General features: G+C 36.6%; 1 protein-coding gene across 1 annotated transcript in view; it reads left to right on the top strand.

Annotated features, from left to right (window-relative positions):
- The window catches only part of CDK19 (cyclin dependent kinase 19), a 126,098-nt gene that overhangs the window by 86,997 nt on the left and 21,462 nt on the right, over positions 1-17,639 (top strand). The window contains exons 5-6 of the mRNA XM_054061864.1: positions 1,435-1,492; positions 2,911-3,042. Coding sequence (XP_053917839.1) covers positions 1,435-1,492; positions 2,911-3,042 — 190 coding nt within the window. The remainder of the gene's footprint in view (positions 1-1,434; positions 1,493-2,910; positions 3,043-17,639) is intronic.

Here is a 17,639-nt window from a genome sequence, read left to right as displayed (position 1 = left end):
TTGCTTTGAAGCGTTTCATTATCATTAAATATTAGCTAAGAGCAAGCATAATTTTTATCTTTCCTAGATCTGCTGGTGAGCGTTTTGTCAAGATCAATTAAAATAGTTATAGTATTCTCCAAGAAGGGATTGCGTATTCCCTTTTGAAAAGTTCCAGAAAAATGTTGGAGAATGAGAAGTTGGGGATGGTGTTGAGATTAAAAAAGGAGGAGTAGAAGAGGTAACAGATCTGGAGCAGGGTTGGAAGATGGGACTGTGGCTGAAGCCAGGGAAGAAGCAATGTGAGTGATGTAGGAGGGGAGACCAGCTTCATGAGAGGAAGGAGAAAGAATAGGCGAAGTAGTGCTTTTTTTGTTGTGATTTTGAGCCCAATTATAATAGTAACCTTAGTTTAAGTGTCACATTTCAGGTAAATAGTGGCAAGTGTTAGCAACTGAGAAATTTAGCGAGATATTGGTTTTCTGGACATCTGTTTCAGATTCTTGAACAAATCCTGCTCGAGCAGACGTTTTCAGACATTAGAGGTTTTAAATGTGATTAGTGTTCAGATAACCCTTCCAGAAATTCTGCTTTGTAACTTTATTATGCATCTCTTCATTCAAATCTCTTAATGATTTCAATGTTGTTTACTTCTTTACAGCTGTTCACACAATAGGGGAAAAGCTTCCAAGGAATGACTATTGATGTCTGAGGGAACTTAGATCCTAATTGTAGAACAATTGCTGTGATGTCATTCATGTGCAGTTTTATATGCTGTTCACAAGTGGTTGGGTACAAATAACTGCAGATTGCATAAAATGCTCGTGAAGGTTTTGTTCTACTTATAAGGCTGCTGTCTATACTGTCAAAACCTTGTGGATGTAGCTGTCTGTATACTCCTGTTTTAAGTGAATTCACATAGCATGAAATAAATTCACTTTATTAAAAAAACCCGCTTTTGCTAATGTCTTTTATCATTCATGTAATAAAAACAAGCACAGCTCTAAAAATACAGTTACGTATGATGGTAATAAAAGCAACTCTCATCTATACAGTTGCATACCAAGATTTGGCGTCATTTTCAGTAAGTTATACTAGCAAAAGTAGTTCTTGCTGGGTTATTGATGTGTAGCATAAATGTTAGCCTGGTATAAAATTTTTCTTCACAAAAATATCTCACTGATGAACATGATAATTCTGGTAAAAATGGAAATGCAAGTTTAATTAAAGATTGCATTTCTTACTGTGAAATGTCAAAGTACTGTTTTTCTAATTGTGAAATTGTTGACTAGAGATAAAAACTAAATGTCACCTAAATGTAAATATATGCTAATTTTAGACCTGTAAGAGTATTTAAGGAATGTGTTAATTATAAAATAAATGTATATATTTTGATTATTCTTGAAGATAATAATCAAAGGCTGGTCAACTAAATATTCTGCTTGTGTTTTCCAGAAACCAGCAAACATTCTGGTAATGGGTGAGGGTCCTGAAAGAGGAAGAGTCAAAATAGGTAAATGTTTTGAGAAAATTTCATTGCACAGCTAAGGAATTACTTTAAAAAAAAAAAGTATCTTCAGTGTTAGATAGAAATAAATTTTTGTTAGTGAGTGTGTATGCACAACGTATAGTTCAATTTTAATTCTCATTCACTGAGTTTATGAGCTTAAGAGATTCTAAACATGTTACTAGACATTTATAAAACTTGCCAAGGATATCTGGTGAGATGAAAGCATCTGTAAGAAACAAGAAATTAATAAGCACATAGAACAGTGGCTATGGCCAGGGTTCTTTTGACTTCTACTATGTTTAGTTAGTATGATATTGTTACTTATAAATTGTATTTGACCTTAATTATTTTTATGTAAATAACATTCATGCCCATGTGTGTAGATCTCCAAAGGTTTGCTATGCCAATGTTGATTCAGCATCAAAGTAACTCTGATGGTCTTTGTCTCAAGTTGTATTATTTGTGCAGATCATAAACCTTAGTCAAGTGGGTATAAATGTTTTTAATAAAGCATGTGACAATGATGAAGAAAGAAGTAATGTACTGGAACCTCTTTTGGTCACTGACTTTTGTTGTATTTGAATAAATAATCATTTTTTCTTTGTATGCTTGTATTAGTATGAGTAACTGTGAGAAAATGATACCTGGCATTTCATAACTTTAGAAGAGGAAAAATTTAGGTGAAGTTGCTTAACAGTTAAGTTTCAGACCTGGATTAAAATTTGTGGGTTTGAATATGCACCTAAATTTATACTTCCCCATCTAGCATTTCTTTATGTTACTTACTACATTGTTTCTAGACAGGATTTTTAAATTGTATAAAAGGAATGCTTATGTTTAAGATGCACCTCTATAACAATGTACACTCACAGATTTCATTAATTGCCGGTTAAACCTTTTTCCTCATTCTGAAGTTAATTCCTCCAAATCAAATAGCGTACATATTTTGAAAAATAGTGTAAAACAATCTAGACTGCAGTCATTTTGGTTTTACACTTTCGGTAAATATATAGCAGTCACAAGAGCTTATGGTTTTGTAAACAAGTATAAAAAGTAAAAGTGAAAAATGTACATTAGAGACTTAGTACTATTGACTTTAACTAGATTTCTGTTACAGTTCTAGTTAAATAAACAGGTAACCTGTGTTATGTGAGGTTTTACATGATGAAAATGCTTAGAAGTCAAATGTCATCCTTGATAGTCTTATAAATTAAGCAGATGGGATTTAGCCTTAGGTAAATTTGGCCCAGTATTGTTATGAGTAACTTGTTTTTTTCTTAGAGACTTTGATTTGTAAGTTTTAATGTTTCTGAGCTTTCGCTTTAATAGCTTTTTTGGCAATTTTATTGATTTCTGATGTACTTGTATTACAATTTTAAATGTTTTTTCCCTCTTTCTTCCACCTCGTTCCCACCCCCCAGCCGATATGGGTTTTGCAAGATTGTTCAACTCACCTTTGAAGCCATTGGCGGACCTGGATCCAGTTGTTGTGACATTCTGGTACAGAGCTCCAGAGCTGTTACTTGGAGCCAGACATTACACAAAGGCCATTGGTAAGTTAAGTTCTGTGTAAGAAAGAGGTTAACCTTAAAGTTCTGTAAAGGAGGGTAGCCTTGCAAGGTGATACGATGGTCAAGTGACCAGACAGGTTTTTTTCCTGAAGTAGCAGCAGATGGAGTAAGATCCAATCCGTACAAGATGAGTCCAGATTGAAACTTTGAGGACTGTGTTTTTTATTTTTCAGTATGAGTTAAGGGTAATAGACCTTTTAAAGGTGTTACGTGTTTTGGATTGTTTTTAAAATAATATTCTTTGCATTGGTTTATATGATTTTCTGAGGGCTCAGAAATCTTGTGAACCTTCAAAAGGCAAAGAGATATGGCTGTTGAAGTTCTTCTAGGGTGCTTCATGTCCAGATGCCTCTGTGAAGCGTGTTGCTTGATTAGGAGAAGAATGATCTTCCACGCTGTCTACAGTCTGCAGATTGTTTGTTCCTGCCCAGTTTATGCTCCGTGATGCTATGGAGTCTGTTCACCTCCTCTTACAGTCCCTTTCATTGGTGACTCAGTGCCCCAACCAGAGTCTCCCATGATGATGCCAGTGTCACCCTGCAGTCTGAGTCCTGGGTGGCAGCACCCTCCCTCTGAAGCTCTTTCCCCCCATGTTTGTGGCACAATCCCATGTTGTCCAAAGCGGACTTCTTAGAGCCTGCTTTGCTTCTCCCACTATGCAGAGTGGGATGCTAACATAAGTCTGTTTGCTGCATGTTGTGCTGGGTCAAAACAGTTACTAGAAGCACTTAAAGAAAATGCCATCAGGATTACCTTAAATGACTGTAAATTAAATGCTTAAAATGCTCTAAGTATGTTGATTTTGTGCAACATGAATGTGATTTGGCCAGATTACTGGGTGACCTGCATGTGTGGTGGTGGGAAGTTACCTTAACTGACAGTTCCCTGTTTTTGATAGATGGCATATTGTTTGCAGATCTAGATGAGCGATATGTAGCATTATCTCAGGATATATCTTTGGAGAATGAATTAGCACAATGCTATTGGGTTTTTTTAATTATGTCATAAACTACTTGGTTCTTGCCTTGAGGGTTCTGTAGTCTACAGACAAGGAGTACCTATAAAACTTCAGAGGGTGTTGCTGCTTCAGAGAAATCTGGTTTTGCTAGTAGTTTATTATTTCTGAGGCTTTTATTTCCTGTATCAGACCCACACCAGTGAATCCCTAGGAGATGCGTGAATGGGTCATGTAGTATCTGCTGGGCAGTGCTGAGGGCACTCAAGACAGTTAGGGCAGCAAAGTGAAAGCTACAGAAATGAAAACAAGGTAAATTGCAAAGTCAGGTTTGTAGTCTGACTGGAGGATCAGAGGAGCATGCGACTGAAGAGAGGGGCATAGAGGTACATGGAAGCGATCTGTGTGCAGCTTTAAGGCAGAGGGAAGAAGTGAGAATGAAAACGACAGTATTGGTATTTAGGCACTTTGAGTCGAGGCTTGTATTTTGCTTCTAGCATTATGTGCACTTAAAAAACGCAATCCTAATGAGTTAAGCATGCTAGTGAAAGCTTAACTTGAATGCTAATGTTTTTGGCAAAGGATACAACTCTTACATCTCTGTGCAAGAAATAGGATTTTAACATCACTTTATATTACATAATTCTTAGGAGCCCTAATATATCGCTTTTAGTAATAACTCATAAATTACATAAGATTGTCACTTAACTGCTGTTTATTTGGAAATAGTCATTTAGAAGAAGGGTGATTAGATATAGCAATTTATGAGAAAGGAAATGACAGTATATTTGGTATAGCTGCTTATTTTCTGTAGGTACTTTCTAATGCCTTTTTTATAATACATAATTTTGTATAACTAGTAAATATTAATAAAATCAGGCTAGAAGCAATGTCATGCCAGCTTTAGTCTATTCTCTTCTACTTTGTCGTTGTGAAAAATACCTTTGTTTGAATTTACTAGGAATGCTTTGTCATCAGTTCTCTACTGCAGCATGTTGAACTTTGTCCAGCAGTTGCTACGTGATTCAAATGTTTGCGAAGGTTTTTACTGGCTTAGTCTTGATTTTATTTTTTTTAAATGTATTTTCTACATTCTGTACGTAATACTCTCTTCATTATCTTAGCTTCACATATAATGTTAATTAGCAGCAGTGTATACATAATATTCTGGATATGGTCTATTATACTGTCCAGTTTGGTTTTCTTCTTGTAATAAAGGTTTTTGGGTATGCTTGCTTATGTGTAAATAATTCTCATACAAGATCAAAGAATGAAATTGGAATCTAACTTTTGTCTTGGGATTTTGTCTTTGTTTTCTGGACCTAATCTTAGTTGCCTTTTGTGGATTCAACTTTGGGGACAAATTGGACTAAATACAGTCTTGTCTGGAAAGAACTATATATTACACAGAACAATATATAAGCATATTTTATTGTTTTAGAGTTAGTTTTTCAGTGACGTTTTCTACTTTATTTAATTTGTCCCTTGCCCTACTAGTGAAATATTCTACTTTTCATTTATTCGTTTGCAGAACATGTAAACCATCATGGTTTAAAGCGATACCGGAATCAGAAAAATACTGTTGCTGAAAAACAGAAACAGCTTTTGCTTTCTGCATGTTAAAAGGATAGTAAAAAGCCCATGTTAGGATTTCATGGGAATAATATTTAGTTTCCTGTACTGTGAATGTTTATAATCTTAGCCCTACTTGTTAATAAAGTTTCCTATATAATCTGCTACCGTATTTACAAGCAACTAACTTACCAGATGAGTACAAATTGGGAAAGTGGTGTTGTAGAAGCCAAAGGTTGCTTTCTATTCTGTTACCATGACATAAATCTGCACTAAATTTATTGTAGCCTGTGGAAGTTGGTCTGCATTTCAAACAATATAAATTGAAAGCAGAATCTGTTCCCATGTGTTCATCAGATCCTAGTACTCTAGTAAAGAAGCAAGACATATGAATAAAAGCTTGAACAAGCTTGAGGTGAAACCAAGTAACTGGGAAAATGTGAAATGCTTGTGATTATAGAAACATTTATAAAATGGCTGAACTTTTAGAAAGTCTCTGGCACAGCAGAAAATGCCTTTATACTCAAAATACTTAAAAACTGGGGTTGAATTAAGTGGCACGGTGCAGGGTTCCTTTCTTTGATGGGCAAGGACTTCTGCGTTATAATTTCAAATTAGTAAAGGAAATGAATGTGACAAAATGAAGGAAAAGGTAAGCTGGCTTTTGCTTGAGAGGAGACTTTAATGGTTTGGTTTTTCTTTTTCCACTCTGGGAACACTGAAATACGAAAGAATGCTTTAGTAAGTAAAGTAAGTAGTACCTTTTCATCACAGGATTTTAAGAAAGCATGTGACAGTCTCTACTATGATTCATTCTGAGGCACCTTGTGGCATAACTTGTAGCATAACTAAGACTTGATTTTATCAAGTTGCTGCTTGCATAGTTAGTGCTATCAAACAAGAACATGTTATCGTCTCTCTCTTTACTACTTGCCTTAATTACAGAAATAGTATGTTTAATAAATGGCATCAGACGGCTTATGGTGTTTTAGATGGTTTGGACTTTTTTGGCAAATATTCTTTAGCGTGATCATGTGAGGTCATAAGCAAGGCTAAAACACTATCCTGCATCAAAAAAAAAGCATGGGATTTATTTATTGTGAAAAAAGTTAAGCTGAGAACCTGAGAAATCTCTATTGCATAGTTACCTTTCATCATTTGTCTAGATTATCAGTCAACAGGAATGTCAGAAATGGCCATGTGGCAACTGCATTTACCAGTCCGAACAAGATGTAGGTATAGGCAAATTGTAATTTAAAGCTTGAGCAGTGCACTGTCACCCTCGTTCTATTTCCAGACTAACATATGGTTATGGAAGCTGGAAATGTGTGAAAAGTATAAGCAGATATCAAAATGCCTTTGAAAGCAAATGTCACAGGAAAATATTAGGTGTATCAAAAGGAATGAATAATGAATGCTGAGATCTGTCAGAGTTTCAACAACTCCATTTGACTTTATACAGGAAAAAAAAAGAGGTGGAAGTATCTGAGGTATATTATATAGGATTTAGGATGGAAATATGTGCATATGTGTTCCATATTTCCTATGCAGTGAGTCCCACACATTCCGAGTGCATCAGATGTCCTTACTGTGCACGCACAGATTGTTGGCACTCTGGCTGGGCTATGAGGCCTCTGGAAGTCTTGGACGGGTGCCTGAAGCTCTTCTGGTCTCTTGTTCTGTGAGAGCTGGGGGAAGGAGTTAAAATAAAACTGATCTAGGAAATCTGGTAAACCAGACGTTACAAATGGGGCCAACCAGAAAACTAAAAAGTCCTTAGGAAAAATGCATAGAGGAGGTTCCCCAGATGAGGTCTGTGGTGCCGTGGGGAGTATGGGGACTGCTTTGAAATATCCGTGAGAGATTCAAGAGCAGCAGATCTATAGTCGGGCAGCTTCTGTTTGCTGCATAGGGATCCACTTTCCTGATGGTTAGAGATTTTTATTTGAGGGGAAGGAGTTGTGAAAAAATTAGAAAAGTGAAGTGTATACGTTTGGAAAGTATTCATTTATGCACTCTGAAAATTAAAAATCAGGCTACACCAGGAAGGGAGCCTCGTTCACGCCCTAGGCGATGTTATATGACATGGGAAGTAATTGGATTCAGATGATGTTTTGTGGTAAACTTACTTTGGTGTGTGGTAAACTTTCTTCATTTTGATTATCACAGTTGTTCTCTTGCTTTTTCTGAGAGGCAAAATATTTGTAATATGAAAGATTAATTGTTGCTCTCTTATCTAGTTATTGCAGGTGCTGGGTGATTTACTGCTGCTTTTTCCTCTTGCTTGACAGGGATCTCTAAAATACTATACATATGTCTGTTTTAAGAAAAAAAGCGTTTGCTATGCTCCACAGTCACTTAAGAAATGTAAAGTTTTAGAAAGGATTATTAGGTCACTTCAATAGAACGTTTTAAAGCTACATTAATTAGTATTTTGGGAAACTTGAGATGCTGACAGCAGCTCAAGGACTATCATCCACAGGATTGTTATATGCTTTGACACATCAGCTGTTGGGAGATACTAGTTCCTGCCTTCTTCTAACTGCTCGATTGCTCTTGCCTCTCAAATATGTTGATTTCTTTAAATTAGCTGGTAAAGCTGGTAGCCGTTGTCAACTCTGTGAAGAGTCTGAGAGATGTATTGGAGTGTGTGCTAGCTACATAGTCAGGAGAATGAGAACAGTGCAGTGGAGCAGGTCTTCCTCTGCTGTTGTAAGACTAGTGGAGTTACTCTAATGTAGGACAGACAGTGAAGTTTTATGTCTCACAACGGTAAGCTGGATCTCAGGAGACTTGGATTTAAATACTGACTCACTCCCAAGTGTTGCATGTATCTTACAGCATGTCATTTAATCCATCGTATGACTTGTTTCATTATTTATAAAGTGGGGATGTTACTTAATACTATTGTCCTTAAGATAAAATCAGTTAATGGTAGGAGAGAGCTACAGTACAAGCGTGTTATGAATTATTTTTGTTAACTCAGTGGATGGTTTAATTTGTCTGAGAACCTGGAGTGTCACTTAACATCTGTGGTTAGCTTGAGAAATATGCACATTCTGGACATTAAAAAAGAAAAGATAGACAAATGCACTAATCTTTAATCACAATTACAATCTGCTAGTTGTCTTGATTTAGATTGCTCTGTAAATTAACCTGTAAACTTCCACTTGTGGTCACCCAACATCTTTTTCATATGTTCTTGAGTCTTTCCTCTTGCAAAACATATGAACGGAAGAACCAGGAAGTTTTGCCTTTTTATTCAGTGCTTTGGCAGATTTGCTTTTGTGTGATCATTACTATGACTTAACTGTACACAGATTATTTTAAAGGAGGAAAATTAAAATAGCATTAAAATACTGAGAAGGCAGAATATACAGAAATAGCTTTGTGATTAAAAACCACTTAGAAAGAGGTGCTTTCTGTCTATGCTTAGCCCCATATGCATCAAAAATTGTCAGTGCTCTATGGGCCAACCCGCCCCCCCGCTGCCAATAGTCTGTTCCACATCTTTTTCTTTTTCTTTCTCTCTTTTTTTTTTTTTTTTCTCCTCAGAGTATCAGTTCCATGTTCTTCCGAAATGTTAACAACTTTAAAGCCTCTTACATGAGCAGGCTTTTCCTTCTCTCGTGACTGACTGACTTTCCCCTTGACCAGGAGATGAGCTTTGCAGCAGCAGAGTTGATTCTTCAACCTCCTGATCAACCTATGCTGTGAGGTCAGGTAAAAAAAAAAAGCCTTGAATAAGACAGGAGTCCTTGTAATGTGCATCATACCCCAGAGCAAATATTGGATCCTAATGTGGCAATGGTATATGAATGTCCATGTGAGAAAGCAAGACTCAACATTTGGAGAAGGTTAGGAGCTACATTTTGCCCATTCTCACTTCTTACTCAATTCCACTCCGTACATATGAGATATATTGTGGTTCTTTGGCATATACTGCAAAAACACTGTTCCTTTTATACATGAGCAGGTTTCGTGCAGAGTTGAACTTGTGTCTTAGATATGCTTGATTTGGATTTATTTTTTTAAGGCTTCCTTTGCAAAGCCATGGACTAAAGGCTGATTTCATTTCCCTAAATGAAACATGAGGTTGCCATTTAAAGATCCAAACCATGATCTGTTATAAAACCTGTTTCCATACACACTTTAGCCTAGCTAGCTAGTTCAGTAATGAAGGAGTTTTGTGTGCTCTATTTACTACTGTATCTAAAGTGTTCACTCACAAAAACCGGGTTTGGTTCAAAACAAGTACATCCTAACCAGTACACACCATAACAAGGTGCATACTTGTGGTGCAGAGGAATTTTTTTAGCTAATCCATCAGTTTGATCTTCAGGCAATTATTTCAGCAATATCAACTGATGCTTTCAACACTCCGGCACTGATTCAGTAGAATGACTTGTTCTCAGGACAGGTGGGATTGCTTCACAAGTAGGTTTCTTGGCAGTATCTGTGGAACAGCAGAATTGCATTTCACAGCAATTTATTTCGTTGCCTATCCAACAAATTCGCTTATAATTATGTAGGAGTTATTCTCATTGCCTTATTGGGAATATCTGTAAGGCTGAACCTCTTCGTAACAGAACTGGTAAGATATCGTAAAGCACTCTGTTTACAGGGACAAATAAACTTCTCTGTGCGAAGAGGCAAGATTTCTTCATGTGCATTCCTCTCTCTTGACTGAAATAAGGTAGGCATCAAAAGCTTTAATAATTCCCAGAAAAGACTGTCATAGCTTGTGTATTGGAACAGGCCAGGAAAGTACTCTTCACACATGTTCCTTGTTATAACTTAATCTACCACATAGCAGGCCTTTTGCTCAACTTATGTTAGCTCAGAAGGTGTTGACATGTTGGACCTACTAAAAAGTTGTAATAGTTAATGACACAAGCCAAGTGAGAGCACACAACAGATTATAAACTCTTCTCTCTTCATTTAGCCTGAAGAAGAGCTCCATTGTTTACAGAAAAGCTGTTTTGTAAAAATATTCTACATTTAAATAGGAGAAAAGTGTATTTCCCTTTCAGATAGTATGTACTGCTCACTTCTCATTTGCTAGAGTTCAGAAGAGCACAGAAAATGGCAACATACAGTATAGATTGTATGATATTGGACACTTACCTGCAGTGGTAGAATAAGACGGGATGGGGAGTGGAGGAATGGATGAGTAAGGGGGGAATTAATGATAGAGGATCATAGTTAGTAATCAAGAGTTCCTGGCTTCCCAGTCTTATGATCAGATGATACCATCAACCATTTTTTTTTCATACAATAGAGTGAAAATGCAAAGCTGTGGGTATTCCCTGAAAAGCTTTGTAAATACCGGTTTACCAAATGGCAACATATCTTGCCTGATCTCGATTCTTTCATCATTACCAGAGGAAGTGGTAGCAACTTCGGTATTAGACTTGCCTAATACTTTACAGTATAAAAGAAACTTGTGACCTTTGCAATGAGGAGCCTGCATACTTCCTTTGCTTGCTGCAGTTGTTTGATATTTGGTAGAGGGAAGTAGCCCAGAGGCTACAAAGCTGCTTTTTTTTGCGTCATTCACTACATTCCTTTTGCTTTTGATGAGTTGTCCCTGAAAGAACATTTTTCTTTTTACTTTTCTTTCTGTGAAAAGCTTTGGCAGCCTGCCAGAGTACCCTTTGGACCTTCTGAATATAAGCACTGCTGTTGCCAGAACAAAAATAGCGATATGTGCTTTACTACATCTTGGAGGTACTGTAGTTAGTATAAAATAATAGTCCTCTGCCGTCTCTAATGCATCTGAGGGCTTACGATTAAGAGGAAACGAGGTTGTAACGCATATTCCTTGCCAGAACTTGGCACTTTTCCACTAATTCCATGCCCTGAAGCAGCATCACCTGAGGCTGGAGCCCACCTTGCTTTCTGGAAGAAGACCCAAGAGAAGAGAAGTGGAACCATCACTCTCTTCTGCGCTTATGCAACCATTACTCCATTCTGTTTTTCAAGGATGTTTGCCTGCTTTACTGCTAGATTATGTCATTAATCTGTAGTTCATACCATCGTAGCTTTGGAGACATAACTGAAGAGTAGAAGGATTGCTGGTGAAAATGATGTATATAGGATTTTGGGAGGCAAGGGGGGGAGTATTTGAGAAGACAGGCACTGAAAATCCTTACTAAAGCGGTGCAGTGTTGGTAAAAGTTTAATTCTTGGGCTACTAACGTTGGTAAATGTTGAATTCTTGTGCTCTGTGGTACAATTGTGGATAAGATATCATTTTCCTTTCCTTGAGGATTACTGTGTCCTTCAGTATATAGGCTGCACAAGTAAAATACAAGGTTGCATATAGAACCATAAATGTGAAGTTTCAAGATTTTCAGATGTGAAGTTCTGAAAATTAATGATTTAAGTTCTTAACCAGATTTCTTTATTAGCAGTTATAATTTTGCTGCACGAGAGGACTACTAGGACCTCTGGTCCTGTTGCCACTCCTCATATTGAATCTATTATACCTGTGTGGTGAAGCTTACCACACTAATTTCAGTGTAATGCTGCAAGCTAGATAATGTTTCTAAGGCACAGCAGAAGTCTGAAATCATATGATCCAGAATCTTTATTTAATTCTGGTATACTGAGGAACAGAAACTTAAGTGGAAAAATAAATATTTTGACAACCTAAAATAACTCTGTTGAGAGCAAATAAAGAAATCCTCGCCCACTAAAGACCTGTAGAAAAATACAATTGATTTTGGTGAACTCAGAATTTCAAAGTGCTTCAAAATTTTTAAGGGGTAGTAATTGAAACTAATTAATTTCTTAATACAAGCATGATAAAAGGGCATTAAGTTTAAAAGGGTAGGGTGGAAGCTTACTGATAAAAAAAAAAAAGTATAGTGATAATAGATTCCACGATTAATTTGAATTAGTATGGGTTTATCTTTGTAAGTTTTAAATTATCTTGAGTCTGTGTTAATGTACTCTTGAAATAAAACATTGCTTTTAGATGCTGGCTGTGAGCATCCTTCAGATTACTGAGAAGTATTCTTTCTGCCTGCAGAACATTCATCCTTGTGGCTTTACAGCATAAGCTTCTGTTCTTCAATTAAGTTCCATTGAGGTGCTGTTTATTAAAGACTAGTAAACATTGTTTAACTTTCCAATCAGTGATAGCAAATGTCTGACCCTTAGCCCACTGACACTATTTTTTTTGCTTGCCCTGGAAAAGCTTGTCACATGTAAATGTTGGACCCCATTCTCAGTTCTTCATAGATTGTGTCAAATTTAAAAGGCTGGTAAGCACTTCTTCCTTGCCCTTCTCTCCTACTGACTAAATTTTAAATGAAGCATATAGAAATTGAGACCTTAGTGTGTCAAATGGAAGATCTTTGCCTTATGTCTGTGTGTGATAGCAACAGATATGTTTTAGTCACCTTTTCAGACCAAAGAAATGAGAAATTCCCTTTTAAAGATGTATTATTATTTTAAATCTAATTACTAGGTATTTAAATCTGGTGTAAAAATTAATAAACTTTTGCTCCTAGGCCACTGTATGTAAAGATTCCAGAAAAATTTAGAATTTGCTTCTGTCCTCTGCTTAAGAGGCAAGGTTTTCTTATTAACAGGTTATACCTTTTCATTAGATCTGTTGTTATTTACTTGAAAAATTTTAGTTAGTTTGTGCAGCCGCCTTTTGGGTTTTGAGAATGTTATCCTTGCCTTGATTTTCATCAGGGAAGGCTTAGATTTGCTATTAGGAAAAATTACTTCACAAAAACGGTCGTCAAGCATTGGAACAGGCTGCTTAGGGAAGTGGTTGAGTTTGTCATTCCTGGAGATATTTAAAAGACGTGTAGATTTGGCACTTAGAGGCATGGTTTAGTGGTTTACTTGGCAGTGTTAGGTTTATGGTTGGACTTTATGATCTTAAAAGTCTTTTCCAACATAATGATTCCGTACTTCTCTGATTTGAAAGATTTGGTCAATCTTATATAAACATTGCAGCTCTTCATGAGTGACCTGGGTTGCCTTGTTTGGGCTAAGGCTGTGGTAACTACCTTTTGGTTACCCTACTTGTTGCATTAGCCCTTGGTGGATGTAGAGAAGCTGTATTCTGGTGTTTCTTCACTATTTGCTTCCTTCACCTGCGTTCAGGTGTGTCTACACTTAGTAGACACTTAGTCTAGAGTCTACACTTAGTGTTCAAACCAAAAGAGAAAAAAGCAAGTTGGTTGAAGTACTGATGCTGGTAGACCAAACTCACTCATTATGAATTCGACAGATCAGTTACAGCTAAATAGATGTTTTCCCATTCTTAACTTACTTTTGTTAACATAATTTTATTAAAGAATTATATGAGGCTAAGAGCTTGTTTATATCTTTCATTTCTTGGATATAGTTAAGAAACAAGAGTATTTGATCTTGGACTCTGCATTGTCTTCAGTGAAACATTGTACTTTATATGCGTGAGAAAAGATGTTAGGGAATCAAGGCTATTGCTCAATTAATTGTCTTATTGTCTTAAATTGTCATAATATTCTTCAAGTCAAAATGTTGGAACAAATACAGAGATTATATTATTGTGCCATAGAAAGGAAAGAATACGTGAGCATTTGTCTGTTTAATCAGCCCTATCATTGAAACAGCCATGTCTGCATCTCTTGTACTTGCTCCTTGGCTACAGCACTAAAGTAGAGCAGGACACACAGGATTTTCTCAGCTTCAGTTGCTGACCTATAAAGCTATTAGGGTCACAGGTTTTAAAACTGGGACTTGGACAGACATACAAATATCCTAGTAGTATGTGCACCCAGGCATATGTATGGAAAGTCTTTTTACCAATCACGAGTGACCATCTTTAAAAGGCTGTTTTTTTCTTTTATAAAATTTTCATGTAGAACTTGAGATATGTTACAGTGAAAGGACATTTCACTGGTGAATAGATTTGAATGGGACCTGAGCGAGTTGTTCAGTGAGGAGCCTAAGGAAAGGACTGTGCTATGAAGACCTTCATTGCCACCCCTCTTTCCAGAACCAGGGAGCAAAACTGGTTTGCATTCAGGTTCAGTGTGAACTTGGGGAAACGGAGAGTCTGGGAGTTTTGGAGGGCAAATTAAAAAAACCAACAACTTGTGTGTTTGTACATGTACTAACCAAAAAAGCAGACAGTAAAAACACTTTACTGTGTATCATTCCTGGAAGCTAAGGATAGGAAACGGAACCATCCTTTTAGGAATGATTGTATTACTTTGGAGGATGCTAATAAATGTACCAGAGACATCAGATTGGAAAATATTTAGTATCCAATGCAACCTTGTAGGACCTGTGTGGCCCCATTTTCAGTAGTTCTGATTCATGACAAGTTAAAATGGATACTGTCTGTTGTTTGTTAAAATGGATACCGTCTCTTATTTTTGACGGTTACTTTTACACATAAATTTTATCCATAATTAAATTGTTATGCAGCAGTATAAGAAGTTCCCGTTGTGCTAGAGGCAGAATGTGCACTAGATTAGTAATGTGCTATAGCTGAAAAATACTGCTTATGTGTTTTAAACTTTGCTTCTGTAAATGCCTACTTCCAGGGGTTAGTACTTCCTATTTGGAATAGCTGTAGTAATCATCAATCTTTTTTAGGGACCACAAACTGAAAATGCATGAAATGGTATTGGGTAGGGAAAATTGTTAATTATTGACACATTTTTCTATAGTTAGAGCTGAAGTTTCTATTTGGTGGACTGCTATGAACAGTGTAGGAGATAAATACCTGTTAGGACTGCTTCTATTGACAAAGCTTTTAAACTTGCCAGAATTTAACAAGGCATTCCTGCTAGGAAAATGCCACATGTGGTAAATAATTACTGTAAATTATGAATGATATTTTAAAGAGGAGACTGGCCAAACTTGGCAGAAAATCATCAACTATGAGAATGTTTTCAATATGTGCCAAGGATGTGTTCAAGATCAGGTTACATTAATGAAGTTATATTAATGAAGGGAAGACCCTGACCTGCTTGAGCTGCGTGGCTAATAAGGCCTTTTCCAGCTGTTTAATCTTCAGTTACGGAAATTAAAGCTTCAGATTTTCTGTGCTAAGTATTTTGTGTTGCTTTATATCATTTTATTGAAGCTGAAGAGTGTCTGGCCAGATACCTAATGGGTTGAACCCCAATACTATTAACAACTAGAGAATAAGAGGACTGATCATAGCTATAGTGTTCTCATGCTTGACTAGTCTGGTGATGCCATCCCACAGAAAATACAACACTAGCTTGGGAGCTAAAAGTGTTTATTCAGACGTAACTTACAGTTCATACAATGCCTGTCTTTCTGTGTTCTTCAGGGGTTTAAAATGTTCTCTCTGTATTAATCGCAGAGTCAGGAAGTAGGAATGCGTTGCCACAGTGACTCTGCTCTCACACAGTTCAGCTCATGAAACAGAAACAGAGTTTGGAAGCTTGCTGTGCTACATCAGAGAGATTTCCCAGTTCAGCTTTGCTGTAAAAAAGAATACTAGACTTTTTTCTTTAAAAGTAAGAGGTCAGTCTGGACAAAGCCGTAATGAATGGAAGAATAAGCAGTGGCCCAGCCTCTCTCTCACTGTGTGATGGACAGTGAGGACTGCAAAGAGCCTTGTCAACCAAGAGGGCTACAACTTCTTTGGCTTCTAGATAAAACAGCTCCAAAAGGATTTGCTATCTAGTGTGAAAAGAACTGAACAGATACTGTTAAATGAAGATGCATGTCTTCAAATAAGGAGTCATTTCCATTCTGGAGTAGATAATTTATGCCTAGTAGATCATGGCATCATGATTAATATGCTGCATTAGCTGTTGAAGAGATACAGTCTCAAGAGCTAAAGGTCTTGTTTTCATGTACATAAGGCTAATAAGAAAATCAAAGGAAGATAAGGCCCTGAGAAAATGATGTAATGCATAGAGCAAGTTATACCCTGTCAAAACTGTAAAGTCTGAATTAAATGTTATCAGACTTTCCTGTAAAGGAAGTAGGGAGAAAGGCTTAGCAATTGGGACACCCCAAGCTTCACACCTGTAACATGACGGGAATGGACCTGACTTGTTGGGGCAAAGAGTGTGTGATGGCTTTTTTTTTTTTTTTTTTTTTTTTTTTTTTTTATTCCCTACACAGAGAGCAGTGACTTTCTTCAGGAGGCCACATGTTGCACAGGCAGTGTGGGCCAGCTACCACCATAGACAGCAGGTGGGATTTGGAGTCTCAGAGTAGTTGCAACAAGCAAGAGACTTTTCTTGGTGTTCTTTTTAGTCTGAATCTAATAAACTAAAATCCAGTTAGGTAATTTTTTATCTCTTAGATGTGTAAGTTAAGGGTTTTCTGTATTTATGCTATTAAATCCAATAAGTTCCAAAAGGTTTCTCCGGGTCATCTAGTTTAACCTCAACTACTGATAGTCTCCTCACTCTTGTATTCAGCAATCTATGCTCTTTATTCATCTAATCTCAACATGTTTTCCCAGAGTTAAATCTCAGATACTTATTTGTCAGCATTGTAAATCCATTTATTTTCTGCTAGAAACCTTCTTACTGACAAATTTACGCAGTCATTTTGAGATGCATAATAAAGCATTTGGGTCATAAAGACCTCGAAGACGGGTGGTGATAGTAGTAACTAAAATAAGTACATGTAATCTAGAAATTTCTTCTCCTGTAAATGAAATTTGGTTTTGCCCAGAATAGATTTAATTTTGAAAAGTGTATTAATGAGAAACTTATGAAATAGAGGTTATTTACTTTCATTAACATATCAGTATATCATGCATTTGTTTTCTGTATGTACATGAGATGTAGATGAGACAGTTCCTGTATTGTTCCAGTGGGAGCCAGCTGTCAAGTAGGAATTTTAATATTTTTTTTCAGGTAGCATAGTCACTATTGTACTCTTGGTTAAAATTAGGATCTTGGTTTTCCATTTTAACTACCTTGAACTTTTTTGGCTAAATATATGAGTCATTAGCCTTTTTCTTCTTAGTATTTATTCGATTAGCAATTATCTGTTTGGAATTGTTTTGAAATGTGTGATAGAACTTTCATCTCAGTGT

This window comes from Cuculus canorus, chromosome 3 (genome assembly GCF_017976375.1).
Source record: "Cuculus canorus isolate bCucCan1 chromosome 3, bCucCan1.pri, whole genome shotgun sequence".
In the NCBI taxonomy this organism is placed as follows: Eukaryota; Metazoa; Chordata; class Aves; order Cuculiformes; family Cuculidae; genus Cuculus; species Cuculus canorus.
The sequence above is the reverse complement of the archived record's forward strand: the minus strand, read 5'-3'. Positions and strand labels throughout refer to the sequence as shown.